At 43.0% G+C, this 21,713-nt stretch overlaps 1 protein-coding gene across 1 annotated transcript; it reads right to left on the bottom strand.

Moving 5' to 3' along the window:
• Positions 1–442: 442 nt before the first annotated feature.
• LOC124009272 (GRAM domain-containing protein 2B-like) lies at positions 443–21,349 on the bottom strand. Its single transcript, XM_046320898.1, has 12 exons — positions 21,140–21,349; positions 18,158–18,307; positions 17,985–18,042; positions 17,578–17,650; positions 17,125–17,228; positions 14,417–14,506; positions 13,581–13,652; positions 11,218–11,304; positions 10,892–10,973; positions 10,450–10,549; positions 1,084–1,194; positions 443–642 (listed from the first exon to the last, which is right to left on the bottom strand). The coding sequence occupies exons 1-12, from the start codon at positions 21,178–21,180 to the stop codon at positions 624–626; spliced, it is 987 nt and encodes a 328-aa protein (XP_046176854.1). The 5' UTR covers positions 21,181–21,349; the 3' UTR covers positions 443–623.
• Between the last annotated feature and the right edge of the window lie 364 nt (positions 21,350–21,713).

The raw sequence follows: 21,713 nt of genomic DNA, 5'->3' as shown, positions 1-21,713 counted from the left end.
GATCAGAATAAATGTTTCTCTCGAGTGCACGGAAGGAGAGGAGAGTGGCTCGCTCACCACAGCATTAGGCCCCAGCGAGGGCACAGGGAAGAAACTTTCATTACAGGAATCATGAGGATAATGCACTTCACTGTTTGGCAAGATTATTTCTTTAGCTGTCCCAAAATGAGGATGTTTTTCAGTGAAGTGATAGAATATGCTCTTTCTACGTTTACAGGCACCCTTTTCATATTTTTATGATCCATGATCTTGGCTGTCTAACTGATGACAGAGTTGAAGCAGGTCATCTTTGCTGATGCTGTGTTTGACTTTCAATGTGAGTTTGTGTGACCTCAGCCTAGCAGAAAACCGGGCCGGTCCATCTCAATGTTTTCTATACTCTGGGCATATTAGCATAACAGCGATTTTTTTTTTTTGTTGTATTTTTTTATTTTTTTAACAATTTCTATCTTAACAAGCTCATAGGCCGCTGGCCATGTCACCTTTTTCTACGTTAAACAAAAAAAAATTATAGTAAAAAAAGTGTCCATTTTCAACCAGCCCACCCAACAAAAAAATGGTCCAGCCCGTCTGGTATTTGCCAGAATATCCAAATGGCCAATCCTCCCTGGCTGTAGGTCGCTTCAGGCTGTTTCCTGTTCCCTGGAATGAGGATGGAGCAGTGAGAGGAGGAACCAAATCACTCTCTCAGATATTATCATGCATACTCATGCACAAGTTCGCTCGCACACACCTTTAATCATGAAAGTGAAGACACAAATACCCACCATGGGTGTTCCCATTGATTATGTAATAGTGGAGTGATTTCTTGGAAAACAGGTGTCATTCCTCTGGGCCCGTTTTTCTCCTAACCTCCTGTGACGACCTAACGTACTGTGATCTCTGCTGCTGATATGGTACCTCTGATGTCTGAGAACTCTCTCTCTCTCTCTGTCTACAAAACCGGTTTGATCTACCTTGAATGACTTTTAAATGGTAAAAGTTTGTAAGTTCCTTGAAATTCACATCAGAGCATAGTCATCTGTGGAAAACCACCCCATAGTGTGTGTGTGTGTGTGTGTGTGTGTGTGTGTTCGTACTCACTCTCTGAGGTGTATGGAGAACTCCGGCAGGGCTCCTAGAGAACTCAGCTGCTCCTCCAGAGCTACGATCCGCAAACTGATGTACCCCGATGACAGTATTAGCAACACCGCCCTACACAGACACACACGTACACAAAAGAGGTGGTGGTTTTAATGTGAAAACAGTTTGATGGGTAAGATACAGTACTTCCTGATAGCTTGTAATCAGCTTGTGTTTTACTTTCACCTGCGTCACTCAGCACTCAGTATTACCCTGAACTGTTAAACCTCCCTGGGCGATCCATACCTGAGTTCACTCTCGCTGATGGCACCGATTGCTCAGTGCAGATTCATCATGAGGAACCAGGCATAAGTACTGTATGTCAATCAAGAACAGACAGCAGCAGGTAGCCTAGCTGTTAAGAGCGTTGGGCCAGTAACCGAAAGGTTTGAATCCTGGGCTTGCAAGGTTTTAAAAATGTGCCGTTCTGCCTTTTGAGCAAGGCAGATAACCCCCAACAACTGCTCCCTGGGTGTTTTGGATGTGGATTATGGCAGCCCCCGCACCTCTCTGATTCAGAGGGTTTGGGTTAAATGAGGAAGACGTGGATGTGGATTATGGCAGCCCCCGCACCTCTCTGATTCAGAGGGGTTGGGTTAAATGAGGAAGATGTGGATGTGGATTATGGCAGCCCCCGCACCTCTCTGATTCAGAGGGGTTGGGTTAAATGAGGAAGATGTGGATGTGGATTATGGCAGCCCCCGCACCTCTCTGATTCAGAGGGGTTGGGTTAAATGAGGAAGATGTGGATGTGGATTATGGCAGCCCCCGCACCTCTCTGATTCAGAGGGGTTGGGTTAAATGAGGAAGATGTGGATGTGGATTATGGCAGCCCCCGCACCTCTCTGATTCAGAGGGGTTGGGTTAAATGAGGAAGATGTGGATGTGGATTATGGCAGCCCCCGCACCTCTCTGATTCAGAGGGGTTGGGTTAAATGCGGGAAGACACCTTTCGGTTGAATCTGCCACTAACTAGGTATCACCTTTCCCTTCTCTAATCTTTTACATGAAACCTCCCTGGGCCATCCATATTTGTCAGGCTACAAGTTAGTTGTTCAAACAGAAGTCTGGGTAAATATGCAGACATAATTGTCTCAAATATAGTTTATTTCAATCAAATGTATTTCTAAACTTTTTTTGCTTTTTTACTTGAACAGATGTCAAAGTGCTATGACTATTTAACTGCTATGATGTATTTAACTGTTATGATGTGTTTAGTTATGAGCCTCGGGTGTGTACTGATAACCTTTTCTTCTCCCTTAACATTAGTGTTATGAAAACATAATAATACTATAACAAGGGGAAGTGTTTATTTTCCTATTCTTTAACGTTTATATTGTTGATTAATGTTTCATCTGAAAGGCAATTTCTCCACAGTGCTGTGGTTCTGTGTGTGGTGTATAATCTATCAGTGTAATGTGTGCAATTCAATATGACTTGATGAATCCTCTGAGGGGCAATTAGAAGGTATTGGCAAAGCACAAACAAACAATTTCATCTATCCTCCACAGTCCACAGGTAACTAATGAAAGAGCAAGCACAGGCGACTGTAGCAAGGAAAATCTATCTGGGTAAGAGCGAAGAACCCTTGAGAGGAACCAACACCTGGCTTTATGGGTAAAAGTTCAGTGTATTACAGCCTTGACCATCTGGAGAACACCCTGTGCTCAGAGAACCAACCTATCTACTCATCTCTTCAGCAATTAACCCAGCTATAAACAGCCAATCAGGTAGCAGGGTCCATTCCTCAACGGCTCCGAGCCAATCCAGAAAGACAACATACAGACAACCCCACCCCTCAGCTACTCTCAGTCCATCCCACCTATCTCCCTAACCCCACCCCTCAGCTACTCTCAGTCCATCCCACCTATCTCCCTAACCCCACCCCTCAGCTACTCTCAGTCCATCCCACCTATCTCTTTAACCCCACCCCTCAGCTACTCTCAGTCCATCCCACCCCTCAGCTACTCTCAGTCCATCCCACCTATCTCCCTAACCCCACCCCTCAGCTACTCTGTCCATCCCACCTATCTCTTTAACCCCACCCCTCAGCTACCCTCAGTCCATCCCACCTATCTCCCCAACCCCACCCCTCAGCTACTCTCAGTCCATCCCACCCCTCAGCTACTCTCAGTCCATCCCACCTATCTCCCTAACCCCACCCCTCAGCTACTCTCAGTCCATCCCACCTATCTCCCTAACCCCACCCCTCAGCTACTCTCAGTCCATCCCACCTATCTCCCTAACCCCACCCCTCAGCTACTCTCAGTCCATCCCACCTATCTCCCTAACCCCACCCCTAAGCTACTCTCAGTCCATCCCACCTATCTCCCTAACCCCACCCCTCAGCTACTCTCAGTTCATCCCACCTATCTCCCTAACCCCACCCCTCAGCTACTCTCAGTTCATCCCACCTATCTCCCTAACCCCACCCCTCAGCTACTCTCAGTCCATCCCACCTATCTCCCTAACCCCACCCCTCAGCTACTCTCAGTCCATCCCACCTATCTCCCTAACCCCACCCCTCAGCTACTCTCAGTCCATCCCACCTATCTCCCTAACCCCACCCCTCAGCTACTCTCAGTCCATCCCACCTATCTCCCTAACCCCACCCCTCAGCTACTCTCAGTCCATCCCACCCCTCAGCTACTCTCAGTCCATCCCACCCCTCAGCTACTCTCAGTCATCCCACCTATCTCCCTAACCCCACCCCTCAGCTACTCTCAGTCCATCCCACCTATCTCCCAACCACACCCCTCAGCTACTCTCAGTCCATCCCACCCCTCAGCTACTCTCAGTCCATCCCACCCCTCAGGTACTCTGTCCATCCCACCTATCTCCCCAACCCCACCCCTCAGCTACTCTCAGTCCATCCCACCTATCTCCCAACCACACCCCTCAGCTACTCTCAGTCCATCCCACCCCTTAGCTACTCTCAGTCCATCCAACCTATCTCTAACTCCACCCCTCAGCTACTCTCAGTCCATCCCACCTATCTCTTTACCCCACCCCTCAGCTACCCTCAGTCCATCCCACCTATCTCCCCAACCCCACCCCTCAGCTACTCTCAGTCCATCCCACCTATCTCCCCAACCCCACCCCTCAGCTACTCTCAGTCCATCCCAGCTATCTATTTAACCCCACCCCTCAGCTACCCTCAGTCCATCCCACCTATCTCCCAACCACACCCCTCAGCTACTCTCAGTCCATCCCACCTATCTCCCAACCACACCCCTCAGCTACTCTCAGTCCATCCCACCCCTCAGCTACTCTCAGTCCATCCCACCTATCTCCCAACCACACCCCTCAGCTACTCTCAGTCATCCCACCTATCTCTCTAACCCCACCCCTCAGCTACTGTCAGTCCATCCCACCCCTCAGCTACTCTCAGTCCATCCCACCTATCTCTTTAACCCCACCCCTCAGCTACTGTCAGTCCATCCCACCCCTCAGCTACTCTCAGTCCATCCCACCTATCTCTTTAACCCCACCCCTCAGCTACTCTCAGTCCATCCCACCTATCTCCCCAACCCCACCCCTCAGCTACTCTCAGTCCATCCCATCCCTCAGCTACTCTCAGTCCATCCCACCTATCTCTTTAACCCCACCCCTCAGTCCATCCCACCTATCTCCCCAACCCCACCCCTCAGCTACCCTCAGTCCATCCCACCTATCTCCCCAACCCCACCCCTCAGCTACCCTCAGTCCATCCCACCTATCTCCCCAACACCACCCCTCGCTACTCTCAGTCCATCCCACCCCTCAGCTACTCTCAGTCCATCCCACCCCTCAGCTACTCTCAGTCCATCCCACCTATCTCCCCAACCCCACCCCTCAGCTACTCTCAGTCCATCCCACCTATCTCTTTAACCCCACCCCTCAGCTACCCTCAGTCCATCCCACCTATCTCCCCAACCCCACCCCTCAGCTACTCTCAGTCCATCCCATCCCTCAGCTACTCTCAGTCCATCCCACCTATCTCTTTAACCCCACCCCTCAGTCCATCCCACCTATCTCCCCAACCCCACCCCTCAGCTACCCTCAGTCCATCCCACCTATCTCCCCAACCCCACCCCTCAGCTACCCTCAGTCCATCCCACCTATCTCCCCAACACCACCCCTCGCTACTCTCAGTCCATCCCACCCCTCAGCTACTCTCAGTCCATCCCACCCCTCAGCTACTCTCAGTCCATCCCACCTATCTCCCCAACCCCAGCCCTCAGCTACCCTCAGTCCATCCCACCCCTCAGCTACTCTCAGTCCATCCATCTTATCTCTTTAACCCCACCCCTCAGCTACCCTCAGTCCATCCCACCCCTAAGCTACTCTCAGTCCATCCCACCCCTCAGCTACCCTCAGTCCATCCCACCCCTCAGCTACCTCAGTCCATCCCACCTATCTCCCCAGCCCCACCCCACAGCTACCCTCAGTCCATCCCACCCCTCAGCTACCCTCAGTCCGTCCCACCCCTCAGCTACCTCAGTCCATCCAACCTATCTCTAACTCCACCCCTCAGCTACTCTCAGTCCATCCCAGCTATCTCTTTAACCCCACCCCTCAGCTACTCTCAGTCCATCCCACCTATCTCTGTAAACTGCCCTCTTATGATTACCATGTGCCATATATTTTTTAAAACTGTGCTGTGATTTTGAACCTGTATAATTGCATAGTATCTAAAGATTGCAAGTTAAAGATAAATATTTTTACTACAAGTAATATATTGTTGATTGATTGACTATGGATTTCCAAATCTCCCAACAGTGCTATTTGTAGGGTGACTTTTTGGATAAATGTTGTGATTTTTCAGCCGTTCCTGAACTTAAAATACACTACATGACCAAAAGTGTGTGGACACCTGCTCATCGAACATCTCATTCCAAGATCACGGGCATTAATATGGAAGTGGTCCCCCCTTTGTTGCCATAACAGCCTCCACTCTTCTGGGAAGGTTTTCAATAGAACAGATGTTATTTTTCAGCCTGGGGCCCAAGCTTGTGACTATATGTAAATATGGGTAATGAAATGAAATATAATAATATAAATAGCATGCTTATTTTTTCCCATTAAAAACACATATGTAGTTACTTAGAGTTGCACTATCAGTAGTTAGCTAGCTTGCTTTGGCTATCTAGCTATTAGCTGTGTACAAGGGAATTGTTTGACAGAGAAACTCACATGTACTCCCTTATTTCTGCGTATCACCTGTTATAAAATAACAATACTTTGATGCTGACTGACTTCCACTATCGAAGCACTGTTTCCTGAAGCACTCTGCCCTGTTCTGAAAGAACTCTACGGGTTTACTGTCATGATCAGCATTGCCAGGTCCAGTTCAGATTTCTAACCAAAAGACCTCTGAAAACCCACACACAAGGCCTGAAAACTACTCCAAATAAATGTTTTAGCAGCTAGAGGAGTTACCACATGTATCCATGAAACCCTTTTCCATAATGTTATTGAGCGAATTAAGAAGAAATATCGACATCTTTATCGACATAGGCTAGGAGCAAAATTTGGATTTCCACCAAAATAATAATTCTTACAAGTTTGAGAATATGTCCAAGACAGCAGATAAATCGCCCTTATCACCAGATCATTTTCTATTAATGGATGTCGATTTAACTTGTTTTGACTGCTATGATTAAACAATAAGGCCCTGGAGGTGTGGTTTATGGCCAATGTACCACAGCTAATGGGTGTTCTTTGGACATAGCCCTTAGCTGTGGTATATTGGCCATATACCACAAAACTCTGAGGAGCCTTTTTTGCTATTATAAACTGGTTAACAATATAATTAGAATAGTAAAACGTTTTTTTGTCATTCCCACAATTTTTATCTCAACTGTGAACAAAAATCCAGAAAATCACATTGTATGATTTTTAAGCAATTAATTTGCATTTTATTGTAAATAAGGTATTTTCTTTATTTTGAATACATTCTAAAAACCTGTTTACACTTTACTTTTTTGCTTTCGCTTAAAAACCTGGGCTCTGAGTGGCGCAGCACTCTAAGGAACTGCATCTCAGTGCAAGAGGCGTCACTACAGACACCCTGGTTCATATCCAGGCTGTATCACATCTGGCCGTGATTGGGAGTTCCATAGGGCGGTGCACAATTGGCCCAGCGTCGTCCGGGTTTGGCCAGGGTAGGCCATCATTGTAAATAAGAATTTGTTCTTAACTGACTTGCTTTGTTAAATAAACCATTATTTGTCATTATGGGTTATTGTGTGTAGATTACTGAGATAAAAATAAGGAATAAGAATAAGGCTTTCACTTAACTAATTGTAAAAATGTCAAGGGGTCTGAATACTTTCCGAAGCCACTGTGTGTGTGTGTGTGTGTGTGTGTGTGTGTGTGTGTGTGTGTGTGTGTGTGTGTGTGTGTGTGTGTGTGTATATACATATATAATATGTGTGTGTGTACATATATATATATATATATATATATATATATATATATATATATATATATATAATATAATAATAATATATGCCATTTAGCAGACGCTTTTATCCAAAGCGACTTACAATCATGTGTGCATACATTCTACGTATGGGTGGTCCCGGGGATCGAACCCACTACCCTGGCGTTACAAGCGCCATGCTCTACCAACTGAGCTACAACAATATATATTGTTGTTGCCATATTTGGTCTTTAATAAATGACAGACAAAAGTTCCCTACCTTCCACTTTCCTCCTCCATTTTTGCAGTAATGTTGCTATCAGTTGGTTGTAATTTTGGATAAAGCAAACATTTTCATATATTTTTGTTATCTGCACATGTGACAACTCCACCTTTCCTATTCATAATATCATTAACAAAGATTATTATTATTACTTTTTTTCATAAAGAATGTTTTTTATTTGTATATTGGAATTTAACCATAATATTTGTTGAAATACTTGTTTTAGTCTTTTCTGGAGGATGAAACTTGAATTGCAGCCAGTTTTGTATGGCTTTTTTTTTTAGAAAGGGTGATAATTTGAACAAGGTTCCATTTTCAATTAACTGAAAATTAGAGGTTGTAATCTGAATAATGAGAAAAGGGCCATTTTTGAACAAGCGGTGAGCCGTTCTTATTAATCTACTGGAGAATCAGTTCGGGTTTAAGTATACATTTTGTATGACGGATGATTTTAATGAGAGGTTTAATGCTTTAATATTGAATCATTTTAGCCCCCACAAACTCATATTCATTGTAAAAAATAAGCATGTTTAATTTTGTCTTGCTTGCCGTTCCAGATAAAGTGAATGATGTGTTTTGACACCTTGGATTTCTAGCCCCTCTATATTATTGTTGGATCTGATTTTAATGTCCATGGCCATAATAAAGAGATATGCTGACAGTGGACAACCTTGTTTTAGTCCTCTTGACTTTCTGAGAAGTAACCATTATTTACTATTTTACACCTAGAGATTATCCTAAATTAAAATAATCCATTTATTTATAACTCCTAGTTGTACTTTATCAAAGGCCTTTTCAAAGTACGTTATGAATACCAGACCTGGTTTCCCAGATATTTCATAGTGTTCTATTGTTTCAAGTACTTGTCTAATATTATCTCCAATGTATCGTCCATGTAAAAACTGTCTGATCAGGATGAATAATATCCGACTACAGCTTTTTAATTCTATGCTCTATGCATTTTGCTTGGATTTTTGCATCACAGCACTGAAGTGTAAGGGGCATCCAGTTTTTTAAGTTGACTTGATCTTTACCACCAGGTTCCTGTTTCAGTGATCGTGAAATCAGACCTTCTTGCTGAGCACCTGATAGTTGACCATTTTTATAGGACTGGTTACAAGATGCAATTAATGGATCTTTGAGAAGATTATAAAAGGTTTAATATACCTCAACTGCTATGCCATCCAGCCCTGGACCTTTCCCTGCCGAATGGCTTTAATTGCATCAAGAAGTTCCTCATCTACAATTTGGCACAAGTCTTTCTGTACAGCTGTTCATTTTACACTATTCTCATTTTACACTACATATTCCTTACAGTTAACTTCACAGTGGAAATGGGGTAATCATGGAGTCATTCATTTGGTGAATCATGGATGACTTCATAATTTTTAACAAGTTTCTGCCAATTATTTTTGTTAGCATTTCTATGTTGAAGATAAAAACATAATTTGGTGCATTTTTCACCATTTCCATCCAATTTTCTTTATTTTTGATTGTTCCCGATAAGTTCCTCCATTTCTTTTTGTTTTTCCTTTAACTTATTCTGTACATATATGGTACTTTTTTATTGTTATCTATCTGTTCTGTTATTTCCGATATTTACTTTGTTAGTATGAACTCTTTTGACTGAAATTGTTTTCGTTTTAAGGATAAATATTGAATTGCATGACCTCTGAAGGCACATTTAAAAGGGTCCCATAGAATAAGGGGATCCGCTTATTTTTTTATAATATTCTCGCCCACGTGAAAATTCTGTAATCAGAATGTGGATGCCAATTATTTGATCTGACCACATTCTGCCCCCATCACATTCTTCCCCCTACCAGAGTGAAGGAAGCAAGAAAATAATCAAGACGACTAGCTTGATTAAGCCTCTTCCATGTATATCTCACTAGGTCTGGATTTTTAAGGCTCTATAGGGGCACAGGTGGCAGTATGTTTGAAGATTAACACACCCATTCTCACACCTGGAAGTATGTTTGAAGATTAAAACACCCATTCTCACACGTGGCAGTATGTTTGAAGATTAACACACCCATTCTCACACGTGGCAGTATGTTTGAAGATTAACACCCATTCTCACACGTGGAAGTTTGTTTGAAGATTAACACACCCATTCTCACATGTGGCAGTATGATTGAAGAGTTACACACCCATTCTCACATGTGGCAGTATGTTTGAAGATTAACACACCCATTCTCACATGTGGCAGTATGTTTGAAGAGTTACACACCCATTCTCACATGTGGCAGTATGATTGAAGATTAACACACCCATTCTCACACGTGGCAGTATGTTTGAAGAGTAACACAACCATTCTCACATGTGGCAGTATGTTTGTAGATTAACACACCCATTCTCACACGTGGCAGTATGATTGAAGAGTTACACACCCATTCTCACACGTGGCAGTATGTTTGTAGATTAACACACCCATTCTCACACGTGGCAGTATGTTTGAAGAGTTACACACCCATTCTCACACGTGGCAGTATGTTTGTGAGAAAAGATGAAAGGTGATGCAAGGGCTTCAGCACCTATATATCTAGTTACAGGGGAGGGGAATGGAGAGGAGAGAGATGGAGATCAGGAACAGATAGATGGAGAGGAGAGGGACGGAGAAGAGAGGAGTACTCACAGAAACAGACAGATGGATAGGAGGACATTGAGGTTGCGCATATCTCTGATAAGGAGGAGGGTTTTAACCCTTTCAGTGACGATCCAAACCCACGAGTCAGCTGTTCAAGAGAAAAAGAAGACAACAGGCCATTCAAACACTTTTTAAATGTGTGGTATGTCTGAGTATATGTGCGTGTGCTTGTGAATGAGTGTGTGTGTCTGTATCTGTGTCTGCTTCAGTGTGTGTTTAACTACCTGAGTCTTCCTCCTCTGTGAATGTGAACTGATTATCCTGAGCTTTGCTGATGCTGCTTCTAGGAGTGGTGCTGTCCTTCCCAGGTTCGTTAGGATTAGTATTACATCATATTCATATATCTCTTGTATGTCGTCTGTTATGGCTCTCGCCCCTCATTTATTTTTCTCGTCTGTCTTAACGGTCTTTTTAAGATGTTCTCTCTTACCGCTGCTGGGCAGGTCAGAGTAGACGGCCTCTATGGGAAGGCTCCGCTCCACACTGTCCTCCCGGCTGGAATTGCTGGAGATCTGTCGGTAGGGAAGGGTTAAAACATGTCCTTATACAAACATCTCCTGGTCAGTATAAATGGTGTCTTGATTAATAACACAAAACAAGTGAATGTGTACTCTGGAGTTTTCACAGTGAGTTATGAATAGTTACAAAATGCACTTTATTTGATGGCACTGATTGAAGAAAACAGGGCAGTGCAGGAAGCTACATGTTGGGAGGAAAAGGATAGGATGACATCGAGGCCATCAGTGGAATTCTTACTGTGTCTATGTTCCCATCCACGCCATCAACACCGTTCTCTCCTGAGAAGTGGGGACTGCTGTTGCCATTCTCCACCTGCTCCCCCAGCTGTTGTGGGAACCAGAGTCTGTAAACGCAGTTGAGCTCGCTCCACTAAAAAATGCTCCTCGCTCACAGGAGAAACAAACTGCCGCTCGATATTCGCTCCATTTATTAACTTCACAATTTAACCAACACCCATTTCTTTCTGTGACTAACTGAACCCAACACTTGGTTTTGAAGTATTGAAACTAAACCATATGATTCAAATATAAAGTATTTGAATCAACATAAAAAGGGTAATTTAAGAAGTGCTCATAATTAAAAACATGCTATATGTAGTATTAAACAGCACAGAAACACGCTAAATAGGTCAGAATACAGACATGTAGCCTAAGAAGGAGGGAAAATATTTTTTTAGGATATATTATTAGCCCATTATTTCAATGATTTCAAGGCTATAGCATACAAAAGAAATACATTGTGAAGCATTTGCGATTGCGACATGAACATTAAGCGCTTAGCATTTAAACAACATTTTGTTGATTAAATTATTATAGTCTATAAATTGTGCATATAGGAAAAAATTACAAAGAAATTAAAGCGAAACTAAAAGGCCTTACTAGGCATTTGTATCCACTTTTAGAAACACGAGTTTGGCCAGAGTGTGGTTTCAGGCTCATGCGATGGTGCCTGCAGAGCAGGCCAACAGTGGATGGGGATGATCAACACCCTTCAGCCACTCTTTCCAGGTTGGGCAGGGAGGCAGAGTTGTTTGTTTATAGGAAGGCCCACTGGTTTTCAGGCAAAAATAATCCTCTCAAAACAGAGAGCTCCTTGAAAGAGGTAATATGTCAGGAATATTGGGCCAAAATCAATGAAAGCCTATTGTATAGATAATAGAACAAAACAAGACACATCCGGGGTTCAAACTAGAGAACCCAGTTCCTACATTTGAATATAAAAATGGATTTTATCAAACAAAACTGTGCTCCATTTTATCTCTGGAACCCTCAGGAAGACAAATCAGAGCCAGATTACTGAATGAAAGTACATTATTTACCTTCAGAAGTGAATGTATCAAACCAGTTGTTGTGATAAAAGCATGTTGTTGCTGTGCACTCTCCTCAAACAATAGCATGGTATTTACTCTCCTCAAACAATAGCATGGTATTTACTCTCCTCAAACAATAGCATGGTATTTACTCTCCTCAAACAATAGCATGGTATTTTACGTTCATAACTGTGCACTCTCCTCAAACAATAGCATGGTATTTACTCTCCTCAAACAATAGCATGGTATTTACTCTCCTCAAACAAAAGCATGGTAGTTACTCTCCTCAAACAATAGCATGGTATTTACTCTCCTCAAACAATAGCATGGTATTTACTCTCAAACAATAGCATGGTATTTACTCTCCTCAAACAATAGCATGGTATTTACTCTCCTCAAACAATAGCATGGTATTTACTCTCCTCAAACAATAGCATGGTATTTACTCTCCTCAAACAATAGCATGGTATTTTACGTTCATAACTGTGCACTCTCCTCAAACAATAGCATGGTATTTACTCTCCTCAAACAATAGCATGGTATTTACTCTCCTCAAACAATAGCATGGTATTTACTCTCCTCAAACAATAGCATGGTATTTACTCTCCTCAAACAATAGCATGGTATTTTACGTTCATAACTGTGCACTCTCCTCAAACAATAGCATGGTATTTACTCTCCTCAAACAATAGCATGGTATTTACTCTCCTCAAACAAAAGCATGGTAGTTACTCTCCTCAAACAATAGCATGGTATTTACTCTCCTCAAACAATAGCATGGTATTTACTCTCCTCAAACAATAGCATGGTATTTACTCTCCTCAAACAATAGCATGGTATTTACTCTCCTCAAACAATAGCATGGTATTTACTCTCCTCAAACAATAGCATGGTATTTACTCTCCTCAAACAATAGCATGGTATTTACTCTCCTCAAACAATAGCATGGTATTTTACGTTCATAACTGTGCACTCTCCTCAAACAATAGCATGGTATTTACTCTCCTCAAACAATAGCATGGTATTTACTCTCCTCAAACAATAGCATGGTATTTACTCTCCTCAAACAATAGCATGGTATTTACTCTCCTCAAACAATAGCATGGTATTTATACGTTCATAACTGTGCACTCTCCTCAAACAATAGCATGGTCTTTTTACGTTCATAACTGTGCACTCTCCTCAAACAATAGCATGGCCTTTTTACGTTCATAACTGTGCACTCTCCTCAAACAACAGCATGGTATGTTTAAGAGAGAAAGGGAGACAGAGAGAGATAATTTGGGTATACCTGTGCTTGTGAACACACAGACTGCAGGATTTCATAGCACACTCTCCGGTTCCGCAAAGACACAAACGAATACTGAAACAGAGGCAAAACAGAATGAGGGACTACACAACACACCACCACTCAGACACAACACATCACCACTCAGACACAACACACCACCACACAGACACAACACACCACCACTCAGACACAACACACCACCACTCAGACACAACACACCACCACTCAGACACAACACACCACCACTAAGACACAACACACCACCACTCAGACACAACACACCACCACTAAGACACAACACACCACCACACAGACACAACACACCACCACTCAGACACAACACACCGCTACTCAGACACAACACACCGCCACTCAGACACAACACAACACCACTCAGACACAACACACCACCACTCAGACACAACACACCACCACACAGACACAACACACCACCACTCAGACACAAACACACCACCACACATACACAACACACCACCACACAGACACAACACACCACCACTCAGACACAACACACCACAGACACACCACTACACAGACAAACTGCAACACAACACCACACAGACAAACCACAACACAGACACACCACCACACAGACACAAAACACCAGCACACAACACACCACCCCACAAATACATCAACACACATACACACCACAACACAGACACAACACACCACCACACAGACACACTACACCACCACACAGACACAATATACTACCACTGACACACCCATAGCTGTAGACACAGAGGCAGACACAGTCACAGACACATTCACTCGAACAAGAACAACAAGGCCGTTGTGCGTTTGTTTCTGACCTTGTTTCCATCAGTAGTACGGATGGAGAGCATAGACAGGGCTGAGTTCTGCTTCTTCACTTCCTTTACGCTGGACACATGGACCTCAACCTACAACAAGACACAGATACTACATCAACAACACATGGTACAGACCACAATAGACCATCTATTTCTACCTACTGTTTGTTGGCCAACTTGAGGTTGTCTACTCTACGGCTCTATTCATTCTGGATGGCTGAAGCGGTACAGATTCCCCAATAGAAAATTGAAGTCATTTCCGATTGAGCCGACATATGCAGCGTTTCCTGTGAATGCAGCCTGCGCTAATGTGGGAACGTTGCCTTTAAATTTCAATCACACTGTAAAGCTGAACTTCTGTGATACGGTTTGAATAGGGTCCCTACTCTACTCTGCTTTTCTCTTCTCTGCTCTACTCTGCTCTAATCTACTCTGCTCTACTCTACTCTATTCTGCTCTACTCTATTCTACTCTGCTCTACTCTACTCCATTCTGCTCTACTCTACTCTATTCTGCTCTACTATATTCTGCTCTGCTCTGCTTCTCTGCTCTTCTCTACTACGTTCTTCTCTAATCTACTCTACTTCTGTCCTGATCTTCTCTGCTCTACTTTATTCTACTCTACTCTATTCTGCTCTGCTCTACTCTGCTCTATTCTTCTCTGCTCTACTCTATTCTGCTCTTCTCTACTATGCTCTTCTCTAATCTGCTCTTTACTCTGCTCTGCTCTATTCTGCTTTTCTCTGCTGTGCTCTACTCTACTCTAATCTGCTCTACTCTATTCTGCTCTGCTCTGCTCTGCTCTGCTCTGCTCTGCTCTGCTCTGCTCTTCTCTACTATACTATGCTCTTCTCTAATCTGCTCTTCTCTAATCTACTCTACTCTTCTCTGCTATGCTCTTCTCTCATCTAATCTACTCTGCTCTACTGTGCTCTACTCTATTCTGCTCTTCTCTGCTCTACTCTACTCTTTTTTACTCTTCTCTACTCTGCTCTTCTCTAATCTGCTCTATTCTGCTCTGCTCTATTCTGCTTTTCTTCGCTGTGCTCTACTCTACTCTTCTCTAATCTGCTCTTCTCTAATCTGCTCTACTCTACTCTGCTCTAATGTGCTCTACTCTACTCTGCTCTGCTCTACTGTATTCTGCTCTTCTCTACTATGCTCTTCTCTAATCTGCTCTTCTTTACTCTGCTCTGCTCTATTCTGCTTTTCTCTGCTGTGCTCTACTCTACTCGAATCTGCTCTACTTTATTCTGCTCTGCTCTACTCTGCTCTAATCTACTCTGCTCTGCTCTACTCTATTCTGCTCTACTCTATTCTACTCTGCTCTACTCTACTCCATTCTGCTCTACTCTACTCTATTCTGCTCTACTATATTCTGCTCTGCTCTGCTTCTCTGCTCTTCTCTACTACGCTCTTCTCTAATCTGCTCTTCTCTACTCCATTCTGCTCTACTCTATTCTGCTCTACTCTACTCTATTCTGCTCTACTCTATTCTGCTCTGCTCTGCTTCTCTGCTCTTCTCTACCACGCTCTTCTATAATCTGCTCTTCTCTAATCTTCTTGTACTCTGCTCTACTGTACTCTGCTCTACTGTACTCTGCTCTACTGTACTCTATTCTGCTCTACTCTGCTCTATTCTTCTTTTCTCTGCTGTGCTCTACTCTACTCTAATCTAATCTGCTCTACTCTATTCTGCTCTGCACTTCTCTGCTCTGTCCTGATCTTCTCTGGTCTACTTTATTCTACTCTACTCTATTCTGCTCTGTTCTGCTCTACTCTGCTCTATTCTGCTCTGCTCTACTCTCTGCTCTACTCTACTTTATTCTGCTCTTCTCTACTATGCTCTTCTCTAATCTGCTTTTCTCTAATCTACTGTACACTTCTTTACTCTGCTTTACTCCGCTCTACTCTATTCTGATCTTCTCTGCTCTACCCTCTTCTTTACGCTTCTCTAATCTGCTCTTCTCTAATCTGCTCTACTCTACTCTGATCTAATGTGCTCTACTCTACTCTGCTCTGCTCTTGTATTCTGCTCTTCTCTACTATGCTCTTCTCTAATCTGCTCTTCTTTACTCTGCTCTGCTCTATTCTGCTTTTCTCTGCTGTGCTCTACTCTAATCTGCTCTACTCTATTCTGCTCTGCTCTGCTCTGCTCTTCTCTACTATACTATGCTCTTCTCTAATCTGCTCTTCTCTAATCTACTCTACTCTACTCTTCTCTCATCTAATCTGCTCTACTGTGCTCTACTCTATTCTGTGCTTCTCTGCTCTACTCTACTCTTTTTTACTCTTCTCTGCTCTTCTCTAATCTGCTCTATTCTGCTCTGCTCTATTCTGTTTTCCCCCGCTGTGCTCTACTCTACTCTTCTGTAATCTGCTCTTCTTTACTCTGCTCTACTCTGCTCTGCTCTATTCTGCTCTACTCTGCTGTGCTCTACTCTACTCTGACTACTCTTTTCTGCTCTGCTCTTCTCTACTCTTTTCTACTCTGCTCTTCTCCACTCTGCTCTATTCTACTCTGCTCTATTCTGACTACTCTGCTCTGCTTTACTATGACTACTCTGCTCTTCTCTACTCTTTTCTACTCTGCTCTTCTCTACTCTGCTCTATTCTCCTCTGCTCTATTCTGACTACTCTGCTCTGCTTTTCTCTACTCTGCTCTATTCTACTCTACTCTATTCTACACTACTATATGTGAATCTTACCTTGGTGTCCTTGAGGAGTACGGAAGAGTAAAAACATACGTAGTTGACAGACACAAATAGCTTCCCATGATACAACACCTCCTTCTGCAGGGCACAGGTGAACACTGAAACACACAACCAGGACAGAGGACACAGTCAAATGAGAGACACGTAGGTTTCTCCTTGAAACTTCCCTTTATCCCCAGAATAACCTGTGATATATTCAGCTGAGGGTACATTTAAATATTGTGCAGAGTGAGTGCTTAAGTTTAGTTGTTAGCAAGGAGCACAAAGCACATAATGTGGAATTAAATATAATGAATGTCCCAACGTATTAAGTAATGATTGTGATGACTCCATCATAGCTCTGTAATCGAGACATAAATCCACATGCAGCCCAGACAGTTTCAGGACCACGATGATGATGAAACCATAAATAAGATCCAGACTCACCATGTACTGAGATCTACTCACCATGAGTTAGTTTCTCCTCTGTAGGAATATCTCGGAATAATTTGTGGAAGGTTTTGTTGTATTTCACAAAACTCTACAATAGAGAGAGAAAAGGATCCAACTCTCTGTTAACCAATCAACCAATTAATGAATCAATCAACCAATTCATTAATCAATCAAGCATTCAATCAGGAGACATTTCCAAGCCAGAACCAAGAACTCAAACATATAGTGGAGAAGGAGTGCTAGGACCTCAAATCAAATAAAAGTTTATTGGTCGCGTATCGAGATTTGCAGATGTTATCGCAGGTGCAGCGAAATGCTCGTTGTTGGCCAGGAGCTAGAAACAGTGCAACAGTGTCTGTCAGCACCATCTTGTCTAAAGCCCTCCTCTAGGTCGTTGTCCTGTATATTTCAGGTGCGCTTACATTTTTGGCAACTGCGCCATCAGGCGGGTGGAAGCTCTCCTCCTCTATGGTCTCTGACCTATGGATAGAGAGTGATTGAGAGCGGATCAATGGACCTGCATAGGCTTTGGTACTTTCCCCCAGTCCATGGCCTATTCTAGTCATTAAACTTGTTTTCAGAAGTAACCTTTGACCTGAGAGAGTTGCTCCTGTTCAGGCTGTGTCCCAGCTCCTGGATCTCCAGCTGGGCCTCCTCTAGACTCTTCCACTTCTCTTTGCTCTTCTTACTGCGGCTGCCTCTCCTAGGGCCCAGACTACCTCCTCCACCTCCATTCTTCAGGGACCTGAAGGAACAGGACACTAAACAGTCACAGTGTTGCCCCCTGTGTCTGTAAACACTCTCTGTTTAGAGGTCATATTTACCTATATGTCATATTTATTTTTGTAATAAACCTTATTGTGGTTTGCAGAATTTCCCATAGTGGGACAATAAAGTTGTGGATTGAATTTGTGGATTCAACCTCAACTGATTCACCTACCCATGGACATAGTTTTTTTGTCTGCTGGTGAAAACCGTTGTTACGTGAATGAAAACATTTTTAAAAATGTGCACCAAGAATCCAAAATATACCCATAGCTATGCACCTGATTGTTATCATTTTGATTCTAATCATTTCAATTCTGACTTTCCAGGAAGCAACCTAAAACCATGTTACATAAGTTATTAGAGATGTGAGATATCTTGTTATTTACATTCTCAGCAGCTTCCGGCTAACTTGATACCATCAGACAACCATAAGGAAGAATGGTTGCCAGAGCAGTTCTCACTAGTAGTCATTATGATAGTCAACTACACCTTAGTGGCACTCAAATATCTTTTTCACCTCATTTAACACCTCAATGATTTAACAAAAAGGACATCTCAATAGGTGGTCCAGGTCAGTCATGACAAAATGTGGGGGGGCTTTCCTCTTCTGTTCTCTATAGTTCGTCAGGCAAGGGGGAGGCCGATGACATCACAACTTACCATCAGACCAACTCCTTGAATGTCCTTCTCCTTGCAGTTGTGTGTAAAAAAAAGACTATTTTGTTCAAAACGTTGTTTTTATAATACCCTTTAGTGTGTGTACTTTACTGTATTTATACTTGGGATATCACTTTTTAACTGGAAAAGTGAAAGAAATCGCCCGAGGATGTCTTTAAGCGTTGAACAGACGTGGCATCCAGGTCAAAGATTTGCAATTCAAATGATCAGAACATTTCACATAAAAGTAGGTGTTATAGACAGAGTGTACAAAACATTAAGAACACCTTCCTAATATTGAGTTGGATTTAACAAGTGACATCAATAAGGCTGCATCACATCTGGCTGTAATTGGGAGTCCCATAGGGCGGCACACAATTGGCCCAGCGTTGACCGGGTTTGGCCAGGGTAGGCCGTCATTGTAAATAAACTGACCTGCCAAGTTAAATAAAGGTTAAATAAAAATACAATCAAATAAATAAGGGATCATAGGTGGTCAGTCTATGTCATGGGAAGAGCAGAGTTTTGTACACTCTATGCATTATGTTTAAGCGCCTGAGGATGGGAGAAAGCAAACCATGGACATTAAATATGCATGTGCAGATGTAGGATCTTAATTTGAGACAGTTTCCTACATCAGGAAAAGAATCCTGTAGCAACAGGAAAAGTGAATTATTATGTGGACAATGGACATTTTTGTAGCGTTGATACATTTTTCGTAAGGGAAAATCAAGTAGGACATTTCAAAGTTTAGATTTAAAGACTTTAGAAGCCTTTTAAAACCTCAAATACACTACAAGATTCACATTTCATCCTTTTCAGGAAAGTCCTCATGCAACAGGGTGATCAAATTAAGATCCTACATATCACAGGAAGTTGTGGCACCTTCATTGGGGAGAACTGGCTCGTTCTTATGACTGGAGCAGAATCGGTGGAATGGTAAGACATAGGTCAAACACATGGTTTCCAGATATTTGATGCCATCCCGTGAAGTCTGTTCCAGCCTCCTGTGCAACATATCAATCTTTGTTTATTCTATTCCAGGATAACATCTTCATTATTGTTCCACTCCGTACGGACAATGTAGGTCTAACTAACGAAAGCTGTTACATTTACAGTTCAACAAGTCTAACTTTAATGTGAAAACCCAAATAAAATGCACAGAAACATCACACAACAATCTTTATGCAACAAAGCTTTGAGTATATAGATATCTGCAAAAGGAAGCAGATTCACCTGCTCCCGATTAGACCAACCTGTTATTTCTGGGGCTGGACGAGGGTCCTGAGGGCTATGGCTGCAATGCATTTTGGGGAATGAAAACAAACAAGTTCCCTTCCTTCCTTCTCTTCCTCAACTCTGGTGAGTCCTCCGTTCAGACGAAACCATTAGTGAAATGGCAATAAAACAGCTGGAATGGCCTATGTGTGTGTTCTCATCTAGTTGGTATGTACTACTGTGCGTTTGAGGAATGTACAGTTCTCAGTACTGTAATATCCTATTAGAAAATCCAAGATTTGGTTAAGGGACATTCTGACTTCCTAAACAGAACCAACAGTGATGGTCTCTACAGCTGGAGTTGAACTGAACCTGTCTAGAACTGTACAGAACCAACAGTGATGGTCTCTACAGCTGGAGTTGAACTGAAACTGTCTAGAACTGTACAGAACCAACAGTGATGGTCTCTACAGCTGGAGTTGAACTGAACCTGTCTAGAACTGTACAGAACCAACAGTGATGGTCTCTACAGCTGGAGTTGAACTGAACCTGTCTAGAACTGTACAGAACCAACAGTGATGGTCTCTACAGCTGGAGTTGAACTGAAACTGTCTAGAACTGTACAGAACCAACAGTGATGGTCTCTACAGCTGGAGTTGAACTGAACCTGTCTAGAACTGTACAGAACGAACAGTGATGGTCTCTACAGCTGGAGTTGAACTGAACCTGTCTAGAACTGTACAGAACCAACAGTGATGGTCTCTACAGCTGGAGTTGAACTGAACCTGTCTAGAACTGTACAGAACGAACAGTGATGGTCTCTACAGCTGGAGTTGAACTGAACCTGTCTAGAACTGTACAGAAACACCATATGTATAGCAATGCATAATAATATAACACATATTTTTTTAAAGTTTGATTGGTTGATACTCACACTGAGCTGTCGAGGGAGAACCTCCGATGGTCCATGTTCATGGCCTGGAGTGGTTAAGCGTCTCTCCCACTCCCACTGAGCTCCTCTCTACTCCACACGGTATTTGCACTGACTATGTAAACCGACTCTCAAACTAGCAACTCTGTACTCCACTGTGTTGCAGTATACACCCAGCCTGTCCTTCTAGTCTCCTACCTGGCTTTAGCCTACAGCGAGGCAGCTGATTGATGGCTAGAGGGAGAGGCAGCTTTCTCCTGTTACCAACCAGCCTATTCTCTTCAAGCGTATTGCTGGTTTCACCTATCATTTACTGGGGGGGCGGGAATACCATTTAAGTTTACCCAATCAGCTTCGGACTCCGGAGCCTCCTGTAGGTCCCACCTGTGACACACCTCTACTGCTCATGGTAACTGTGACTGCAGGTGTTGTGTACAATCCTACTGCCATCCACAAATTAGCGCACATGTAATGCATGAATCAAAACACAATTACCAACACACTTCACACATGTACTGTACACACGCATACGCAAGTCACGCACATAAGCACGCAGGCACACACTCTGAAAGTGTAC

This window comes from Oncorhynchus gorbuscha, linkage group LG22 (genome assembly GCF_021184085.1).
Source record: "Oncorhynchus gorbuscha isolate QuinsamMale2020 ecotype Even-year linkage group LG22, OgorEven_v1.0, whole genome shotgun sequence".
NCBI lineage: Eukaryota > Metazoa > Chordata > Actinopteri > Salmoniformes > Salmonidae > Oncorhynchus > Oncorhynchus gorbuscha.
Note: the sequence above shows the minus strand (reverse complement) of the source record. Positions and strands in the feature narration are given on the sequence as shown.